The sequence below is a fragment of the Pogoniulus pusillus genome, chromosome 4, assembly GCF_015220805.1.
Source record: "Pogoniulus pusillus isolate bPogPus1 chromosome 4, bPogPus1.pri, whole genome shotgun sequence".
NCBI lineage: Eukaryota > Metazoa > Chordata > Aves > Piciformes > Lybiidae > Pogoniulus > Pogoniulus pusillus.
Genome location: NC_087267.1, coordinates 6,659,364 through 6,681,258, shown reverse-complemented (window position 1 = coordinate 6,681,258; position 21,895 = coordinate 6,659,364). Strand labels below are relative to the sequence as shown.

General features: G+C 42.8%; 1 protein-coding gene across 4 annotated transcripts in view; it reads left to right on the top strand.

Moving 5' to 3' along the window:
- The window catches only part of ST7 (suppression of tumorigenicity 7), a 160,615-nt gene that overhangs the window by 32,187 nt on the left and 106,533 nt on the right, over positions 1-21,895 (top strand). The window contains exon 1 of one of the 4 annotated variants that reach the window (XM_064142076.1): positions 8,646-9,025. The exons of the other annotated variants lie outside the window; for them this stretch is intronic. Within the exon in view, the coding sequence (XP_063998146.1) occupies positions 9,004-9,025 (22 nt within the window). The 5' untranslated portion in view covers positions 8,646-9,003. Of the gene's footprint in view, positions 1-8,645; positions 9,026-21,895 lie in introns of those variants that run through there. 4 annotated transcript variants of the gene reach the window in all.

Below are 21,895 nucleotides of genomic sequence, written 5' to 3'. Positions count from 1 at the left end.
TGTTGCTTTCCTTTGCATCTGTAATACAGGGCTGAAGTTGATTGAACTGTGTTTATTTTTTTCACAGAACATATTCTGTACAAATAATTGCTCCAGTATGAAAAAATATCATTGCATACAATGAAAGCAGTGGTCCAGAAGAGTCTTAACTCTCTGCATGAACAGAATTAGGAGCATGTTGAGCACATGATTAAGATACAGAGGGATTTTCTGCTGAGGTCTTTCCCAGTGATCTGACACTGCATGCCAGGGTGGACTGTTTATGGTAGGATAGTTGATATCACATACCCTTTTCTTACTAAAGTACTTAACCCTTTGCTTTTCCCTACCTACAGTGTGTTGCATCAATTTTAGTCAAACATACAATTACCAACAAGAAAAGTAATGAAGCCAATTTATAAAATAGAGATGATTTGTGGGGCAAGGTCAGGGAAGGAGCCATACTGAACCACATTGTTCCAGGGCACTGTGTCCATTTATGTTTGCTGTGAGCTGGAGAAAGACACAACAGTCTCTGTTACTTGTTTTGGAATACATTTTCTGGAGAATTTTCATCAAGATAGATGGAATTATTTGTACAAGTTATTTAAAGGGCCCAAGAGCTTTACCCCCTTCAGAGATCTTGTAGCATGGCCACAGTTGTGGAACCAGCATTAATCATCTGTGCTTGAGGTCCCATTTTGGCCAACCACCAAATCATCTTCTGTGAAGGGTAAGTGCTGTCAAACACTACTTGTCTTTAGTGTAAACAAGGACAGAGACTAAAGTGAATAAGACTGACAACGAATAGTGCTAAGCAGAGCCTGTAGCCATCTGAAGGCTGACGAGTTCCATGAAGCATCAGTGAGGGGTGCTGGGAGGTGATCTGCCTATGCTGCAGGCCAAGTGGAGCCACATATGTAGGCTTTACTACAAGCTAAGCTTCTTCAGTCTGATTTGACCACTGATGATTGGTTCACTTAATGCCACATAAGGTATGTCAGAAGGGCCAGAAAACCTTCAACATGAAGAGAGGAATTAGGCTCCATGTTTCAGTTTGTTAGTGAGGAGGAATCTCTCAGATGACAGGGGAGACTTACTATTTGGTCAGGTGACACCTGCTGATTTTATCCACTTTGTTTATCTGCACTGCTGCTTGGCATGACCTTCCTTGTCTGGGCTGATGAAGTTGATAAAATCGGTGTGCCATTTAGTACTGGACACAAGCCCATACATCTTTCATGAAACTGAAGGCAGGGAAGTGTCACAGTGCTTCCGAGTATCAAAAAATCACTGCTGTAGTGGAGGTCTGTGCAGCTGCAGAGTGCAAAAGGGTGTCTCTCAGCTGAATACTTGCCCATGAGGTGACTTGATCATGCTGAAGTCTCAGACCTATTCAGGAGGAATTTAGAGAGTGTTGTTCACAATTCAAGGTAGGTTTGGAGTGCAGGGACCTATTTTTCCTTCCTTCAGGAAGGTATGGTGCCACTGACCTCAATACGGTCGTCTTTTCCTGTCCTTCCCTTAAACACCCAGGCACACAGGAGGCACCTCCATGCATATGTAGATCTCTTTCTCTCAGCTGCTCAAGCCTGATTCTGTGCATACTCTCTGTGTAGTAGAGAGAAGTAGGTACTGCTCGAGTTGGCAGCTGCTGAACCACCACTAAAACATTATGCTGACCAGGACTTTCCTGGGATGCTGTGGACATTAGGAGCTGCAATCTCTGTGCTTCCATGCTCTCCTCATGCTGCTGGGATACAGCAGCTCTGCAGGCACCACCACCCACCTCTTCAAGGCAGAGGCCAGGAATGGGGCATACCAACATCCTGGCCCTGGGCAGTGTGATCTGTGTGAGGAGAGGCCCACAACTAGTTTCTCAGAAACTTGAATAGTGTTAATGTCTGATCTGACCATTTAGTTGTTGCGAAGTTGCTAGTGCTGCTTACTGTCACACCTGTCTGGGCTCATGTTTCTATCATGGTGTTCAGACATTGACCATGACCAGGCAGAAGGGGTAAGATGTAGTTATTGAAGCCTGTCTGTTTTGGTAGCACTGTAATTTGCTGGCAGAGGAACTCTGTGAACCAGTAAGGTCTGCAGCACATCCTGAGTTCCCACACTGAGTTGGTCTTGCAGCTTTCCTTTGTGACTGGTGCCTGGTGGGAAGGATGTTGATGCAGCTGACTCTTCCATGAGGAAGGCAGATGCCATCACTCTTTCCAACCATTTTTTTCCCCTCTCTAACTATGTACATAAACCTACTTTTACAATGACTAAATGTCTAACATTTTTTTTTCTAGTGCTTTGTTTAGGAGAGCATTTCCAAGGTGTCTGTCAAGTTTAAGAGCCTACTTCTTCTAAAAAGCCAGTGGTACTATGCTTAAGTGCTTTGGTGTGGGCTTCCTCTTCACTGTACATTCGATCCTTATGCTAACCCATGTGAGATTTCTTTTTTTTGCTTGTGGGAAAATTGAAATCCTGAGACAACTGTAGCTTTGTCTGGCAGAACTAATGAATCAGTTTCCAGTGGACTTGGAAACTCTCTCCACAACTGTGTTGTATGTATATGAACTGCAGTATCAGCTCATAGACTATTGTGCACATGAGTGTCCATGTAGGAAAATAAAATTCTCAATGGAAGTTTTTCCCATGATTATGTTTGCCATTGGAATGGGCTGCCCAGGGAGGTGGTGGAGGCACCGTCCCTGGAGGTGTTCAACAAAAGCCTGGATGAGGCACTTAGTGCCATGGTCTAGTTGACTGTCTAGAGCTGGGTGCTAGGTTGGACTGGATGATCTTGGAGGTCTCTTCCAACCTGGTTGATTCTACAATTCTGTGTTATGGATACTTTTAGGTCTGCTAGGGAGTGTGCTGAGCACATCAATCATCCAGCAGGGACCTTCGTAAGTTGTCTCTTCCTCTTCTAGCTTAGCTGTCACATGGTACATGGGATAAGTTTATTTCTTCTATCCCTGTCTGACAGGTTCCAGAGTAACCAAGCAGGAACAGATAGAGCATGTTCATATGAATAACTGAATTACTCAGATACCTTCTTACATTGTTTTGTGCGTATTCCCTCATAGGCTTAGAAGTCCTTCTTACTTTTTCCTGTATGTGTGATGAAATCATTGCTATTTATGTCAGATGCTTGAGCGTATCCAGAGAAGGGCGACGAGGCTGGTGAGAGACCTCGAGCGCAAGCCCTACGAGGAGAGGCTGAGGGAGCTGGGATTGGTTAGCCTGGAGAAGAGGAGGCTCAGGGGTGACCTTATCGCTGTCTACAACTACCTGAGGGGTGGTTGTGGCCAGGAGGAGGTTGCTCTCTTCTCTCAGGTGGCCAGCACCAGAACAAGAGGACACAGCCTCAAGCTGCGCCGGGGGAAATTTAGGCTGGAGGTGAGGAGAAAGTTCTTCCCTGAGAGAGTCATTGGACACTGGAATGGGCTGCCCAGGGAGGTGGTGGAGTCGCCGTCCCTGGGGCTGTTCAAGGCAGGATTGGACGTGGCACTTGGTGCCATGGTCTGGCCTTGAGCTCTGTGGTAAAGGGTTGGTCTTGATGATCTGTGAGGTCTCTTCCAACCCTGATGATACAAAATAAAATTAAAAAAAAAATTAACATCCTTACTGTGTCTGCTTGGACTAAGAAGTAATTTAAATTTGATCTTCCTCTTTCAAGAATGAAAACTTAGTCCTAATCATGACATTTTGGCATTAGATCAGATGTCATTAATGCAAATCATAATTGTGACGGATTGGAAGAATACTGAATTACCTTCCAGTTTTACAGTATTAGAAGGAAAGTGGTTGCTGAAAATGGAGAAGTTATCCTCTATCAGCTTTTGTAGGCAATGGGAATAGCTTTCTGTTCTGTTGCTTCCTGTTACTAAACCTCACATAGTCAAGGAGAGTCCAGGGACTGCTACCAGGGGAGAAAGAGATACTATATTGCTTAGGATTTCAGGCAGATTAGATACTCAGGGATATTTTCTACTGTCTGTCTGGGCAGTCCCTTTTTCTCCATGTCTGGGGCTGCTTTGCAGCCTGGAATGCTCTTCTCCCTGCTGCCCAGCCCCGCTGCTGGTGGGAATGTGCTGCTGTTTACATAAATGAAGCACTTAAATTGTTTCCTTCCAGTGGAACATGGTTTTATTGGCTCTCCTTGGTTCTGACTGCAGTGTAATCCAAACTGGTAGACCCCATGGGACTCCTGCTCTACTTCCCACTTTCCTGCCAGGAAGTACTTATCAGAGCTGTCCTCCCCCTCCCCAGCTGGCAGTGCTTCCTCTTCCTGTTGTCACAGCTCTAAAGGTGCCATTTCTGAGACATAAGCTTCATTTCAGGAGGGAGGTATTAGAAGAATGCTCCACAAATGAGTAATCATTCACCCCTCTGTTTTGGAGACTCAGCATCATAGCATCAGCACAGGCCATCTGATTTGGTTGGTTGATTGGTTTGCACCTTGAATACATGGTCCTGTGAGATGAGAAACTGAAGTTGTACCATCGCTATGCAATTGTGCTGTCAGATGTTTGGTAAAAGGCCAGTGAACTTGAGCAAAACAAGGCCAGAGACAGCATAAAGTCAAAGGGCCTAAAAGAATCACCTTGCAGTATATTGTTGGTGTCATGTTGATCAGTAATTAGTATGGCAGCAGTTGCCAGAGCAAACAAAACCTTCAAAAGCTGGAGATCCTCATAGCATGGGTGACTGGACTTCTCAGTGGGTTTTTAGAAGGCAGCTAGCTAATGTTCCTGGAGGCAGAATGAATTCCTTTTAGGGGTTGGCAAGTGGCATAGATGAACTGCACACTCACTGAGAAACTCCAGTAGCACCTTGAATGCATTAATTTTTCAAATATTTTAAAAGTTCATTTAACAAAAAAAAAAAGCTTCCTTTTTGAAAAGTATTACAAAACTTGCAGGAGAGAAGAGAAGAGGAGGCTCAGGGGTGACCTCATTGCTGGCTACAACTACCTGAAGGGAGGTTGTAGCCAGGTGGGGGGTGGCCTCTTCTCCCAGGCAACCAGCAATAGAACAAGGGGACACAGTCTCAATTTGTGCCTGGAGAAGTATAGGCTGGATGTTAGGGGGAAGTTCTTGCCAGAGAGAGTGATTGGCATTGGAATGGGCTGCCCAGGGAGGTGGTGGAGGCACCGTCCCTGGAGGTGTTGAAGAAAAACCTGGCTGAGGCACTTAGTGCCATGGTCTAGTTGACTGGCTAGGGCTGGGTGCTAGGTTGGACTGGATGATCTTGTAGGTCTCTTCCAACCTGGTTGATTCTGTGAGATTCTATGAGATTCTAAGACTTGGGAAAGTAAAGTTGAGTTCATCTAATTCAGTAAAAATCATTACCTGTTGCTGACAACAGTTGAGATTATCTTTGACTTTCACACTGAAGAGTGAAAGGTGTGGGACCAGTTCTCCTGCCCCAGAAGGAAACGAGAGATATCTCCCCTGTTGAGATGAGCTGCTTAGGGCAGTACGACAGGAGTACCTCACAGGTGGGGTGGATTTCTTTCAAATTCCCAGTGTTTCTTCTGTGGAAAAAGGAAGTTAAGCTCAAAATGAAATGTTGTCCTAGTTCCAAGAGAAAATAAGGCTTTGTGGTTTAGCAGATGAGCATAAGGCATATCTACAAATCTGCCTGTCTTGGTAGCTCACATTTTTTGCTTGCACTGTTTTTCTTGAGAGGAATGGTTACAAAGCAGAAATTTACAGAACGTAACATTGTGGTATCCAACTTCTTTATTAAAACTCAAAACTATGCTTTAGGATTTAGACACTTGTCCTTACAAAGTGTGTATGTTTTTCTGCAGTGAAAAATTGAGGAATAAAGTATATTTGCTGCAAGAGTGACGATGGTTGGCAAGCACATCCCTGTTTCACAATGCGAATGTATAGGAGAGAGCTTTGAATAATGTATGCATTTGCTGCTTTAAATAGTTCTTGCTGGCCTGTGGAGAAATATATGGAAGTTACATTTTAAATTAGTCTGACTCTTGAACAATGTCCTCTGTATGTTGTAAGTAAATCACAGCAATGCTGACACTTGCAGGAGATTTCATTTGATGCTCCCTGTGCGCTAATTTACATTATCTTCACTGCTGCAGCAGAGAGAAACTTTATCATAGGAAGAGATTACATTTTTTGGCCCTTTTTTCAAAATAAACTAAAAGCAACAGTCATATTAGGAAACAGAAAGTTGTCATTCTGATGTCAAAGAGTGTATGGTCTTACATCAGAAGACCAGATTTTAATACTTTATGTAAGTCACTTTGTGAATTGTTTTAGGTAAACTTCAAATAATTTCAGAGAAAGTCTTTCAATGGCTTGTTACTAGTCACCTTCCACAAGGGTAATGTTAATTAAATAGATCATTATGAAGCCCTTCCACAGATACTGCATGAGGTGTTCAGGCTTTTTTTGCTGCCTAGGTGCATCAGTGTAATGAAAACTTGGCAGAGAGCCTGGCCCCTGTGGCACCTTTAAGGATATCATTGGAAAGCCCTGAAGTTTTGAATCTTCCTTGGAAACGGTGCTTTGGGGAGTTCAGATCTGCTCATCAGAGCAAAACATTTTCTTCAGCTATTGTACTAGGGTTTGTGTTCCAGAGATCTGTGTTTAAAGATACTGGGAAACTTACTAGGATACAATAGACACAGTTCTGTGAACTTGCCTTGGCAGCTGGAGAGCCAAGACAGAATTCTTGCTTTGCTCCATGCACTACAAATTCTTGTCAAGCTGTTTTGACTGAAGGAGATATTACCAGCTCCAAATAGTCAAAATAACTAGTTCAGTTCTGTGAATAGCAAAACTGTGGTCTTTGTCAGGAGGTTGGTGCCATTACAACATTATGGGAAAAAAACATGATGTATGTGTCTCCTTGGTGCTAAACATCCATGCACATGACTGCAAATATATATTACAATTGAACAGACATGCCATTAATTTAAGTGTTTAAGTGCAGATGTGAAGGCACCTGGTTAGTCATTGTGCAAAGGTCGATTGAGTTGCTGTGCACTGATGTCCCATATGCTGATGAAGAGAATAAAAGTTGCCTGTTAACATGTTGTGAGATATTTCACCTGAGGGTATGGCCTCTTCTGTGGCTTTGTTCCAGAGATGGAGCACACAGAAATGCTCCCAGAAGCCTGGAAGCCCTAAATATTCTCCTGTTAGGTGCAGAACACAAAGAGGCTGTTCAACATGTCAGCTGGAAAGCAGGGAAATGATTGAAGAGTGTTTTGCGCCAGCAGAGGTTGCCAGGGAGGACCTCTTCTCAACCAGGACAGGAAAGACAAGGAGATCAGACACTATACACCCTCTTGATCTCTCTCCTTCCTCACAGCACCTGTGGGCCAGGGTTGTCGAGGGTCCATATGGATGTTGGTGGGCATGTACATTCTATGAGCTTGGGACTGTGTTCCCCATTCCCAGGAGCAGAGAGGGGACCACTGTGCCTCTGACCCATATGTTGCTTTCCATTCTGTTCTTAGGGTAGCAGTGACCCCAGCCAGCACCTGCATGTTTCCCTAGTGACTTAAGCACACTGAAATCCTTGTGTGGCAGGTCCTGCCAGCCTTCAGCATTGCTTGTTTTTCCATCTTGCACTGTGTGGTTGTAACACGTATTCTGCAAACAGCACAAACCTCCTTAGCACATGGAGCTTAGAAGTCAGAGTAGTAGTTTTAGGTGCTTAACTTACTGGACTTGGCATCTATCTCTTTCTTAGCCACTAGCAAAGCTGTTCTGTCTTTGCCATCCTGTGAACTGCAAATACTTGTTCAGTGATACTTAACCAAAAGTGTTCTCCTTTTTGCCCCCACTGGACAGCCATTCCTGTAGGTGACCCCAAATATCTGGTAGCTTCTGACCATCAGCTTACTGCTTGACTGCTCTTCTCAGCACAAGCCAGGCAAATTCCTTTTGTCTGTTGGAGGACTGGAAGGAGCCAGTTTCAGGGTTTTATTTCTACATTTGAATGTTTTAAAGTTACTGAGCATCAGAAAAAATAAGCTAAATGCACTTGCAAAGGCTAAGAAATACTAGATCTAGATGGATCAGAAGAATAAAGCAGAAATAAAGAAAATATTCCTTTGGTTGCTAGGATGCCTTTTTATCCCTGAGATCAGTGTGGTTTGGGGTTTTCATTTAGAAGTGTGACTTACTAGGATTAGAGCATTGCTACAGTGTGTTCTGATAATAGATTTAAATAAACAAGACAGTTGGCTAGCACATTGATGTGAAAATTATGTCCAAAGTGTAGAGTGACCCAGAATTTTAGTTCTTTTCTGAAGGAGAAATGAGAGTTAGTGATTAAAACTCATTGTTATTCTTTAATGAAAATGGCATAGGTGGCATTTACTAGGAGATTTGCTCCTGAAATCTAATCTATTTGCACAGATACACTTTACATCTCATGCAGCTGAGGAGTGTGAATTCAAGGCAGGTATTTTCCTCGTAGCATTACAGCCCCAGGTGTGTGTGTGGGTTATTGTCACAGAGGGGAATATATGTCTCGTTCTTTGTCTTCTGCTTTTTGCGACAAAGGAATTCCCATTTGAAATGCTGTGCTCTGTTCAAGCCCCTCCGAGTCTCTGGGTTAGCAGCAGTCAGTCTTTGCAGTGTCCTGACGTCATCCAGTGTATGCATAAGCTCTGCTATTGTCTTACGGAGAGCAGAGCTGGGGATTGCAGTATCTGCTGGCTGCTACCTATTTGTGCCGTCGCTATCACGGAAAGGACGCTGGCCTGCCTTTCTCTTTTGGATTTAAAACAGAAGCTCCTGTTTCTTGCTGCTTGAAAAAGGACCTTTGCTGCGGTTGCAAGGAAAAGCTGACTGCGGTGTGGAGCAGAGAAGGGGAGAGGAGAGGAAGGATCTGGCAGCTTGGATAGCCGGGACTGCATTGTCTGCCTTCATGACCCCTGCTGTGTAGCAGTCTCATCCCTGCTCTCATACACTCCCTCTGTCTTCCACTCTTTTTCTCCTTTTCTTTTTAAAATAGCAGCATCTGGGGCCAGCCATGTTTGGCACTGAATCTTCATGTAAGTAAATGCATCCCACTTGCATCTTTTGTGTTTTGAGAATAGGGCTTGTTTTATCCTCACTGTACCCACTGCGCTTGCATTCCCTTAGCTATAGGTCGCTGGCGAAAAGCTGCTATCTTAGCGTGTTTACAAAGGGAGGAAAGATGCCGGAGGGGAAGCATCTACCTCCGAACTGTGGGTGCATCCTCGATGCTGTCAGCTAGGCAGCGCAGGGCTGTCAGTGCTCCTGAATTCAGGCCACTGAAAGATGAGGAGAAAAGGCAGTTTTGCTCGAATTTGTTAATTGATAAGATTGCATCTTGTCAATGATCGGGAGGTGGAAAAACTGTAATGAGCATGCTACTTGGATTATACATTTGGGGAGTGGGAATGCTGCAGCATTAGATTGGCAAGAGCTGGGATAGAGTGATGTGATCAGCAGGAAAGGACTATCTCATTTGCTTCTTTTTTGTTTCTGGGTAAAAGGAGGTTTATGTAGAACCCCTCCTCTAACCAGAGAATCCAAAATTAAATTAAATGGAATCTTAAATATTCAGTGAAAAATGCAAAATAATAGGATCATTTAGTTGTTTCTTCATCTTTCTGCTGAAAAATCTTAGCTGTGGCAGTCTGCTGCCGTTGAAAGCAAGTCAGTTTTGCTTCAACGGGAGCTACAATTACCTACCTGGCAAATCTGGCTGTGGAGGAAGGATGGAGGTTTATATATAAATAATGTTGCTGGTGATAGTGTGTGGAGACCAGTCTGATCCAGTGACTATCAGGTGACTGAAAAAGTAGAGTTGCTTTAGACTGTATTTTGTGCACAAATAGTACTGCATGTTGAAAATGTGTCTTGTTTGAAGTAATGGCCTTTATAGAGAATTGCTACGTGCAGCATGGTGTAATGTCTCCATGTTTTTAGGCTGGGACCTGTTCTGTATCTTGCTGCTTCCTGAGAAGTAGTAAGAGTGTAAAGATACCTCATAATTACATCCTTGTAGTTTCAAACCCCCGTGCTCTTAAAGGGTTAATTGGTCCCGTTGTCTGGCTTTGTCAGCTCTTCTCCTCTGCCACAACACCTGGTCAAGGTCAGGCAATGTAAAAACAAAATTTGCCTTTAGGTTTCTTTTGTTTGAGGACGCATTTTTCAGGCAGGGTTGTAAACATGTTTGCAGCTCTGGGTCAGTGGAGCGTTAAGGAGAGATGCCAAAGGTTGTAACTGCATCTGTTTATACCCTGTCAGGACTGCAAGCTCCAGTCTGTGTGTCTATGGGATCTTCCTCTGCAAAGTGCATATTAATATACTTTGAGAGAAAATCAGTGATGTACCTGCCATTTTTTCAGAAAGTGCATGCTGTCTAGTTGGAAAGTCAGAGTATTCAGGCTTGCTCAGTTTTGTTGTTCTCTCTTTATTTTGTGAGGTGTGTTAATAAATTGCTTGTTTGTCACATTGGGCTTTTGGCTAGTCACTGGATTGTATCACCAGCAGCTGTGGCTGCTTTTGTTTCCATGGTTCCCACAATTTATAAAGGGTGACAGGAGCTTCCTTAGCAGCCACTACCTGTTTCACAGTGGCATTATTTGCCTTTAAAGAAGAGGTTAAACTCAACGTGGCTACTTGCCATCTATCCAAGCAGAGGCTGTGGCCATTCCCCAGGTCTGCACTCACAAAGCCGAAGCCAGAGTGATGGCCTCATCTTTGTTCAGAACCTCTCCCCTGTGCCTCTGTTCAGTCCTGGATCTCATACCCAAGGGGCTACTAAGGCCCCTGGAATTCCTCTTCAGGTTGGACTGGCTGTCCTGTTGCTACTGCAGTTGGGTGCTGGCACACGGGAAGAGCGTGAGATTACTGGCAATGTCCCCTGCACGCCAGCCTGTGGAAGCAAGGGCAAGCCTTGTGTAACCAGCCCTGCCCACACTGCTTCTGGAACAACAAGGAGTTTGCTTTCAAAGACAGAAAATTGTGTCAACATTAATCAAAATGCAGTCACAGCTAGGGGGTTTGGGGTTTACCTCTATTCCTGTGTACCTCCTATTCCCAAGTTGTCAAATGAGAACAGTGCGACTAACTGTTACTATTCTGTAACTGTTACTGTTCTGGCTAGAATATAGAATAAATAAAATTAAATTTAGAAAAAAACAAAATCAGCATCATCTGGTCCTTGAAAACATGACAGAAGCTATTTCTGTTGCTGTCCAAAAAGCATGAAATGAGCTGATTACTTTTTTTCCCCTTAATCCTGCTGTTTACACTTAGCATTTAGGCTTTTATTTCTGTTTTCTCTGATTAAAAAAAAAAACAACAAAACCCCCAAAAAAAACCAACCCAAACCCAAAAAAACCCAAACCACAAAACCAACCAACCAAAGAAAAACAAAACCAAAAAACCCACACAAAAAAACCCAAACAAACAAACAAACAAACCCCTCCCCCCCCAGAAAACCGGTTAGAAGCAAATCCTGCTTTAGAACCTTTACTCTTTCACTCCGTATCAGAATATTTTAAATGTCAAATCTCATTCAGCAGCCCTGGTTGTTCTTTTTTTTTGCTTTCTGAGGGCCACTGTAGAAACACAGGCATCTGCTTGTCACCTCCTGGATGTAGGGAAAGACAAACAGCAGGCGAGGCTGGGCTGTAAAGGGGGATAAGGCAGCAGGCGATGCGCAAACAGCTGCTAGCACCCGGGCCCGTGATGGGCGAGGGCAGAGCGTGCAGTGCCAAGGCCCCGTGGAGTGGGGTCCGTGAGCAGGGCCGTGCTGTGGCAGGGCAGCTGCTGTACAGCCATGCCCAGTGTTGGCCATTGGTCACATGCCCTCTTCATAGTTGCCATGGAGATGTATGCACCACAGCCCCTTCATCTTCAGTGCTTTTGTGCTGATCCACTTGCAGCCGTGCTGCTGGGGTGGTGTCAGGGGGCTGTATGCATGGGGAGGGGCAGCTCTCCATCCCATGCCAGTGCTGAGGCTGACCTGACAGATTTATCTGCTTACCATAATTGTTTCCATTCTGTAGAGAGCAAATAAAACTGGATTTGATAAAGCATTGAATTGAGAATGAAGTATTTCAGTGAGGTGCTGAAACTTTATTTCACCTTCAGAAGTGGGGAAGGAAGCAGTGGGGGCTCTGAACAAGTGACAAGCTGGGCCCTAGAAAAAAGATGCTGCAGTTCAGGGAAGAAAAGATAAACCCAAGCCTAGGGGAAATAACCAGTAAATGTCTCTTGATTGACTTGTAATCTTAGTGGTTGCAGGTCTACAGGACAGACAACACAGGCACAAGTTAAACCAAAATGTGAGAGCAGCCACAGTCAATAGGGCTCAAAAGTTATGAGGAAGGTCAGTGTGACATGGCTCTACTAGATCTATGTAATGGGAAGGAATGCAGCAGGACGCAGTTCAGAGCCCACAGAGTGAGCAAAGTGGTGCTCAGAGAGCCATTTTGTGTGTCTGAGAGTGTGTACTGTGTGTGCTTCAGATACCCCAGACAGAGTAACTCAGCAGGAAGTTGTGAGATGGGACTTGCACACAGATGTGTACACTGCTTGTCCCAACGCTGTGAAAATGACCCAGGTGCATGCCATGAAGTTCCTGGGTGGTGTTCTCAGTACAGTCATGTATGTCCATGTTAGGGTATTTTAATCTAGCAGTAACTCTTAACTGTGATGGTTAAAAGGGGGGGATGCTCTTTCAAGCCGGGCTGTTCAGGGAGTTGTTCATAGTGGTCCCTCTCTGGTACATCATCAGCTGCACTCTGAAAAGCGGGGAGATTTTGAACCAAGAAAGAGCTGACAAAAGGGCAGGAGAAATGCAAACCCAAAGGGTAAATGGAGTTTTCCTCTGTCACAAGCCTGAAAGGCTGCTCTTTATAGGAAGGCTGGGAAATGCTGTGGAGAAGGGAAAACCTTACCCGCTTAAGTGCACCAGGGAAGGCTTCTGTGCTTGTCCCAGACTCACTGTATTGTCTTCTGCTCTATCTGTTCAGAAAGTGCTTTTGTTCATGGGCATGGTTTTCCCCAAACTTTCTTCTGTTCAAGAATGCAATAAATATGAAAGGTTACACCAAGGTGACTGATTTTGTGGTATCAGAAAAGTAGCCTTATAAACTCTAGAAAAGAACAGCAGCCAGTGGTGGAGAAATGAGAGCTCTTAGCATCAGATATTGAGAGCATGGATGATATGATCTGATCTGCATAGGTGCTGCCGTCCTGGCTGATGTGCCAGCATACTCCTTTTCCCAGCACCAGTACTCACCCTCATCTAGAGGCGAGCCAGCCCAAACCTGATCACTTCTGCAGGTACAGCTTGGAGCATATCGGCTCCCCAGGCTGGTTCACAGGGTGATTAAATGAGCGGTGGCTCAAGGGAGAGCAAGACAAGGCTACTGAAACTCTGGTGGGATGGCAGCCTTGCCAGGAGTTGGCTCCACTGAATCAGCAGATGACTAAAGTGCTCCTTTTCTGAGCATAAATATCCTGCTTCGGTCTTGAATTGTCAAGACCAGTAATAACATTAAGTACAAGTACCTGGCATCAGATGACATCCAGAGCTTCACAGTGGTACACTAGTTTCTCAGGCAACTGCAGGTCAAATTACTTACAGGAAGCGTACCAAAAGCTGTAACTTCAAATCAATATATTGGGTTGCTGAGGTTCCCACTGTTCCTCCTAAAGCAACTGGAACCAGGTCAAAAAGAGGCTCACCTACAGCAGCATCAAATGCCAGAGTAAACCTGCATTATGAAAGGGATTAAGATTGTAGGAGCTATAACAGATCTGACAAATTCAGCAGTGAAACTTCAAGATATTTGGAGGGGAAAATGTAGTCTTACCTCCTACTTTACTGTAGATTTTAAGGATTTACTGAGTGCTACTGTTGTGTTTTAAATAAAAGTATTTTTAAAAAGCATGAAATGAAAGGGTTCTCTAGGTTCTGTAAACCCCTTTGGCTGTATTACTTTGAGAGATGCCTGAAGTGATGTCTCCAAGGGCTTGCCTGTATGCATGCTTAGGTGGACAGGTGCTTGAAACTCAGCTTACTTTCTCAGACAGCATGAATGGCAGTTTGAATTCTCTGTGTTGAGCTGTTTGTAAGCAGACATCTCTTAGGAAGGTTTGAATGCACTGTGGCTGTTCTTCCTTCACAAGGAAAAAATGAACAGAGATATCTTATAGGCTGTGTTTGGCTGCATTTGACAGTCCAACAATTTGGCTCTTGCATTTCTGGATCACATCTTCTGTCTCATTGGTTTAGAGATTGCAGAGATCTGATCTAAAGTTACTGAATACAGTGCTAGTCTCCAGTGTAGCTGTGTCTGCACATGAGCTTCTGGAATGGGGAAGAAGTCTGAAGATGCATGCAGAGGATAAGGTAGTTTTTTTTTTCCCCAGATTGTCAAACTGGTTGGTCCTTGACATAGCTAAAAGCATGAGCTATAATTAATGGAGAGATCTGTGATCGGTCAAAGGTGGAAAAAGATCATTCAGATTTAAGACAAAAATCAGAGAATAATTTAGACTGAAGGATCCAGCTCCTCCCTCAAAGCAAAACCAGTCTCCAAGTTAGAGCTAGTGAAAGACAGGATCTGCATATTTGCAAAATGCTGTGAGATGAATGCTAGCTTCAACTTTGACCAGTTTAATTTACAGGACCAGAAATAGAGATAAATCTTTATGCTCAAGGATGACTGAAAGATTATTAGAGCTGCTTTGGATTATGTCATCCAAATTGGAAATGCAGTAGATGCAGTGAGGACCCTGTCATATCATTCGAGCCGTGGTAGAAGCAGTAGAGTTTCATATAATTTGGGAATTATTAATGGATATGCTCAGCAAAAACATAATATTTGTAGAACAATCAAAGTAATCTCTGTTTTAGCTAGAATACCCTTCTTGATCCCTGAAGGACCAGGAAAAGGTCTGTGAAATGCTACAAACACAGCATGTGGGACTCTGGGAGATAGTGTTCCAGGTTTCAAGATCAATGAATGTCTTTCCTATTGAGTGAAAATACTGATGTAACATCGCTGTTTAGTCCCTTTCATATGAAGGTTACTATCTGTAATGACAGATTACAGAATCTGATCTGAATCTACAGATGCTGAGGCTCTGTGTTAGGGAAGTAAGCTGTACAACTACAGAGCAAAACACTTGCTACCCATCATCCGCTTTAGCTTAGAGGAAAAGTAGTTTGCTTTGCTTAAGATGGTCAGAAACTAGAAGTGCAGGTGAATCCATAATCTACTTAGATCACAAAATGTGCCATTGCCTCCCAGCATTAGATGGAAAGTATTCTAGAAGTTCCTAGGGCTCTCTATAGATTTCATTTGGAAATGGCTCTTGAGGTTTATCAAGTATTTTCATCACTAAATGGGTAGAAGGGAAATTCCAATGAAGCTATACAAGGCAGTGATGCAAAACTAAACTTTGATGTGTTTGATCTTTTTTGAGAAATCCAGTAGCTGGGAATATCTTTCTGCCTGCAGTGCAGGTGACCCTGAAAGCATGCTAGATAGTGTTTCAGTCAAAAGCAGGAGCCCAATATGAAAACAGCACAAAGCTGGTGAGCTTCTTACAGAAAGTATATAGCTATTGTGGGGACTTTACACATTTAATAGCTTTTGTAAAGGTTTGACTGAACAAAGAAGAGAAGAGTTGCAGGAGTGAGCTTTGGAAGAATGTGCCTTGTGATCAAAAGGTCTGTAACCTAAGAAGCTATGAGATGATTTCTCTTGGCCTGTCTTGTTTAACACACCTCTCTTTAGCTCAGTGATTTTGCAGTCTGTAGTGATAATATGATTTCATATGTCATCACTTTAGTAAATGCCAACTTACATTTTACCATTAGGAATGAGTCCTGGAAACTTGTCATGTGTTTCTGTTTGCTGCCATACTGGCCTGGGTGTCAAAGTACACATCTTATGGTGCCTCAAGGAATTTTAAGAGGATATGGTCTTGAAGTTGGTAAGTTGTGGTTGTGCAAGCGCAGCAAATTGAAAATGTACTCGGTTACATATTGTAGAAGTTCTTGGATGATGAGATCAGATATTTTTAATTTCAGATTTGCTGCATTTTTTAAATACTGAGGGACTGTATGATGAGGACCTGACTAGAATGCAAATTCTGAGGGGATAGATATAGATTACAGCTTTATGGAGCTCAGAAAATGGCAACCGACTCCACTCATAAGCTCTCTACGACAAAAAAAGGAAAAACTTCTGTAATAAGATAGCATCCCAAGCAGAACCTGAACTGCATAAATCACTGCTTTACTGATACTAATCACGAGTCACACTCACTCTGAGCTGATGTAACACAAGGAAAATACTGCTGGTCACAAATACTTTTTAACAAAGGCATTGTAATTAGCAATCTTGAAAGATGCTAAGAAGGTCTATTAAACATTCAAGAAAAGAGCAGAACGTGGGAAATATGAGCACCACTAACCTTTTCTTTTTGTCAGCTACACTCGTTACTGGCACTAGCAAGGTATCTAGAACCATCACAGTGGCAGTAAATTGTGCCACTGAATTTGCCTAGAGGTAATCAGTCACTTGAACCATCATCTCAAGCTTTGATTTAGATTACCAAAAAGAATACAGTAGATCAGAAATGTTAAATTAGCTGGTAAAAAAGACATGACAAATTGCATGTGGGAAGATCCCATGCTGTGCTTTGTCATCCACAAGGACAGGAGCCCAAATAGTCCAGCCAAAAAGCCTTGGAGATGTTTTATGCAGTGAAGGGAGGCAAAGGTCTGCTAGAGGGTTAAGTAAGCTGGGGAAAGTGTTGTTATGACTCAACAATGTGTATCAGCCTGTCTATTCTCCATGTGTCCTCTGCTCCTTGCGTGGTCCACACTGATAGCTACAGATAAGCTGTTATTATTATGTACAGAGTGAAGAGGGTGGTAACAAGGCTGCCTGTGTAGATGGATGGAGAAAAGCTCCGAATGATGGAAGTAAACAGCCATATAAAAAGCAGCAAGGTCTGAGCTATAGGGGTTGCATTCAAGACTGGAAGTTCCTCTAAGTGTGAGCAGCCTAATGCATGAACATTGAACAAAAAGGATGGAAGAGAGACCCTCTTGCAGAATAAGAGGCAGCAGATTACTCTATGACTGTGACCTGCTAGTGATGTCTTTCTGAGCCTTCAGATGGAATGTTATGATAGTACAAGGAGATTGCTGAAAGATTTCTCAAGTGTGTTAAAATCATTTGCAGTTGCCATGCTGTTGTGAGGCTACTGCCTGGTGTTGCCACAGCTCACATGATGGCTATGATGACCTAGAGATTAATTTGCCTACCCAGGATAAAGCACTGGTAATCCCTCAGGGCAGAGAGAAGTCCCACAAAGACCCTTACACAGGACTTTTTCTAGGGTTGTCTTCATAGACAAACATATTTTCATGGCTAAGGTTCTCTCTATGCTAGGATATACTTCCAAACCGTAGAAGGTGGCATTGCTGTGGGCCCTGCATGTCACAGCCTGCAGTGACTGTCTGGACGCAGACAGACAGTAGTTGGTTGCTCTGGGGCATGGCATGTATGCTAATGACTTAGAATCTCTGCGGGTCTTGGCTGCATGTCAGAGAGGAATGAAGCTGTAGATTTAAAACCAGTGCCTGTACTGCAGGAGTTCAATGAACTACGTGCCTGGCATTTAGTTGGGTTATGTCTTTTTGTGTGTCTATAATGACGTTCAATTAATTCTTCCATAAAATGAAGTATAGATAAATACACAGAATTATGCAAAAAGACAAGAAGAAAAGGCTCATGTCAGGACTTGCCATCCTTAATAGTATCCCCTTAAACACAGAGGTTTCCCTAAGGGAGCAAAGCAATGTGACTTTCTAATCTGGAATGGTCTGTGCAGGCACGGTGACTGTAGAGCACAGTCACTGTAGGCACTGCAGGCAGCAGTCTGGTAGCCAGTATGCAGCAGCTGCATTTTCAGTTCTTCTCTTTCAGTTCACCAATTTGTATGTACTTCAAATCTGGTTTGGTTTATACTGGGAAGAAAGAGATGTCTATGATTTTTGAACAATCTAACTGTGGGTGGAGGAGTTAAAAAACCTCCCAGTTTTTATTCATACATAAATTTAAAAAGTGTTTTTACTAGGATTGTAAAACAATTTGACCAAAAGTAAAGCATTTTATTCCTGGTGAAGGAAGAACCTGAAGCTGTCTCCCCATGTAGCACACTGCTGATGTGAAGCCACGGTCTTACTGCTCCTCTCCAGGGAGTTCAGTACCATGGTAGGCAGTAATTCTTGTTGTTCCTCTGTGTGTGAGCCCAAAAGCTTACATATATCTGGAAATCATAGTGCCCTCTCATCTCCAGAAGCACTGCAGACATACTGACAGAAGTGGGTGGGGGTGTATTGCGGGCAACATGGGCAAGCCTGCATTGCAGCTGACTTACTGCCATATGTACAAGTAAGGGAAGATTATGCTGCCAAGTTGGCTTTAAGACACTGCAATTTCATTTCTGAAAATCAGCTACTGGAAATTACTAATTGCTTTGGTGTTGATGTTTTTTTAATTGGCTAAAAACTGGCTGCTAGTCCTGTCCTTATTTCAGAAGTTCAATTTAGAAATACCTGGCAAAGAGAAAGATGCACAACTACTACATCTCAAACTTGAATCATAGTTGTTGGGCCATTCTTCTGCTTTCTAGCATCCAAACTCATAGAGTTGATTCAATTAAATAATTTTGAAGAGGGAAATGAGGATGACCAGTCAAATCACAAAAGTTATCAGTAAATACAGTCAGAATGAAATCTAGTCAAAATAAACATGTGAACAGCAGTGTGAGACATTAAGCTATAAATGGTTGATGAATGGGAGAATAATTATATGACAAGCAGTATTTTAGAATATTTTTTTAAGTCACCTTGTTTTCCAACATTTCATTTGCTTTCATTGAATAGAGCACTATCTATGAGCAAAAGGAGAGGTAGCTTCCTTTTTTCTTTATAAAACTGATTTCTTTTTAGGGCCTTAAGATGAATCCAAGACAAAACATGGTCTTCATGGACTAAAATGTTATCCAATTGCTTCTGTGAAAGTGATTTTACACCAGCAAGGTGATCATGTGCAAAAATAAGTCAACAGCAATTGTCTTAAGGCACAAGTCACTGCAGTTGAGTTTGAGTGTTGGCCATTTGCAGCTGGTTGCCTTTTTCTTGGGAATAGCGTGTTGAGGTGGTCTTGAGCAATGAGAGACTTGTCCTAAGTAGGTGTTGAAAACCTGGGTACTGAGTTCTTAAGGGCTTTGGCTGATTGATGAGATCCAGTCTTTTTTGTGATTACTATTCTCAGAAGTAGTACATGATCTCTTACAAGTTTTGCATGTGTGTTCACTTTGGCTTGAATAAAAGTGTAATCAACAAGGTTGGTTAAGATGGTACAAAATAAACACCCTATGCAGCTAGAACTAGAGTTAAAAAGGTGAAGATTCAAGGCTAATTGAAATAAGAGCCCTTGCCATTCAGGATACTTTAATACTCATGTAAAAATGTCAACATGGTTTATTGGTTCTGTTTTTAAAGTGTTTCCTAACAATTCCTGTAGTTTTCAGAAACTCAGAATGAAATATCATCTTTTTTACTGTGGTCTCAGGTTTCTTAACAAGCATGAAATACCTTTGAATAAAGGGTTTGAAGTTCACATCTGCTGAAGATGAGCTACAGTTTCTAAGCATAACAAATTAATATCTTTGCTTTCTTTGATCTTGCTGCTGTGCAGTCAGCCCTTTGGATATGTTTCTGCAAAGGTAATGGTATAAATTTGGAAGAGGATAAGAAAATGGATGCTATATAGTGTTAATTACCCTGACCTGGAATTGTAGTGTCAGTTACCCCGACCATAAACAGCCTACTGTTTATGGTCTGTTCTGGATCTAAGTACTAACCTTGAGCTGATTTTAAAAGTTTTGAGATGTTAACAAAAACAGAAATTGAGCACAAATTGTATTTTGTGAACTGTTGCAAAATCAAGTAGATGCTAGGTGGATGATCTATGGAGTCTGAAAGAAGCTGAAGAAGAGCAACAACAGTTGGAAACCTGAGGAACATTTGAAAACATGAAGGAGAAGATCAACTCCATTCTTGAGGAACAAGAAAATTGTGGGAGTGTGATGAGTTAGAGGGGAGAATGAACATGGAAGGTCTTGGAACAGTGAAATCTTGAATTGTTTGAGATCTGGAAACTGTGATAGCTAAAATCTCATATGCTGAATAGGCAGCTGGAATATATGTGGGTAAGAGAGGGGAGAGGATGAGAGAAGCAGTAGGAGGGGTAGATGTAAACAGGTTTGATGGTGGAATGCTTAATTCTGTCCACCTTTCCTTAAAGAAGGTCTACTGCCATTGCCACGAATAAATCAAGATAGATCCCTAAGATGTAAAATGGAAGTGGTGGAAAGTACTAGAAATGCTATTGAAGTATATTCTAGTGAGTGAGTCCATTTTAGAAATTAAAAGACATCAGACTCTCTTTACTCCAATATCTAGATGAGATGGTGAATGATAGATGATTTGCCATATTAGATGTTGTCGTGTGGCCCTTGACTTGACTGCTGTATGAACAAGCCACCTTGGTCCCACCTGGGGTGAGAAAATAGGGCACTGTCTCCAGGACTGGGGTAGCAATGCTGCAGTGATCAAGGTGATCCAGGGTTGAGGAGACTGACACTTCTTACTTTATTTTCTTTTCAGAGTGGAGAGTGGATGCAGGATCCTTTTTAATTCCCTCACTTTAAACGGGTGCTTTTGTGATTTTCTTTCTAGGTCTGTCAATCTCGACTGTAGTCTGTCTTACTGAAAGCACCAATTAAGTAGCCAAGCATTTTCTTTTCCTCCCAGATGGTTCTCTCTTCAGTACGGGAAGCAATCTGTGCTGTTACAAAATGGGCAGGAGCCCAAGCTGTAATCTTGTGCACAGATCGGTGCAGTCTGCCATTAGAAGCTGAATTAACAGTGGGATGTGAGTTAACGGTGTAGTTAGGAAAGAGCAGAACTGACCTAGGGTGGGAGTAGGGGAGAGAAGAAACTGCCTGATGCTGTTGTGTTTGAGCCTGGCTTGATCCTAATCTTGCAAGCCAGAGTAGGGGAGAGAAGAAACTGCCTGATGCTGTTGTGTTTGAGCCTGGTTTAATCCTAATCTTGCAAGCTATTCAGCCTTGACGGTAGCAGTGGGCCTGAGTACCAGCTGTGCCTTCCAATGGGCTGCTGGGGTTATTTGCACCTCCAGTGAAAATGAGGCATTTCCATTTAATTTGCATCTTTTTTTCCCCATTCTTTTTCTTTAATGAACAAGTGAGTACATTTATGCCCTCCCCTCTTTTCAGCTGCATGTACTGTAAGATCCTTTTCAATCCATTGCTTGCTTTAGGTTCAGAGAAAATAACTGAAATCTCTGCTTATTGATGAGATCTCCTGCAGCTTCCAGCTGCTCTGCAGGCACTTTTGTTCACAACTCACACTTCTGAGCATAGGCCTATTCACCTATTCGGCATCACCAGTGTGGCCCCACAGAGATTTTCCTGCTGGATAGTTTTTCCTTTAGTCTGAACCATCTTGCTTTTTCACAACATGTATATAGAGAACTTACTGAACAAGCTACCTTGATTTTCCTCCATATTTCTCAGAACTCTGTTGATCACAGAACAGCTTAGGTTGGAAGGAACCTTAGAGGTCATGTACTCCAACCTCCCTGCCGTGGTCAGCGATGCTTCTCAACTTGAGGCTGCTCAAGGCCTCAATGACAGTGAGGAAAAAAACCTCTGAACATGCCACTACTTCATATGCTGTATAATCAGTTCCAGTAGTCAGTGCTGTTCTGCCTGGAAGCTTAGTCTGTACAAACCTCAGCTATAAAAATCACAACGTT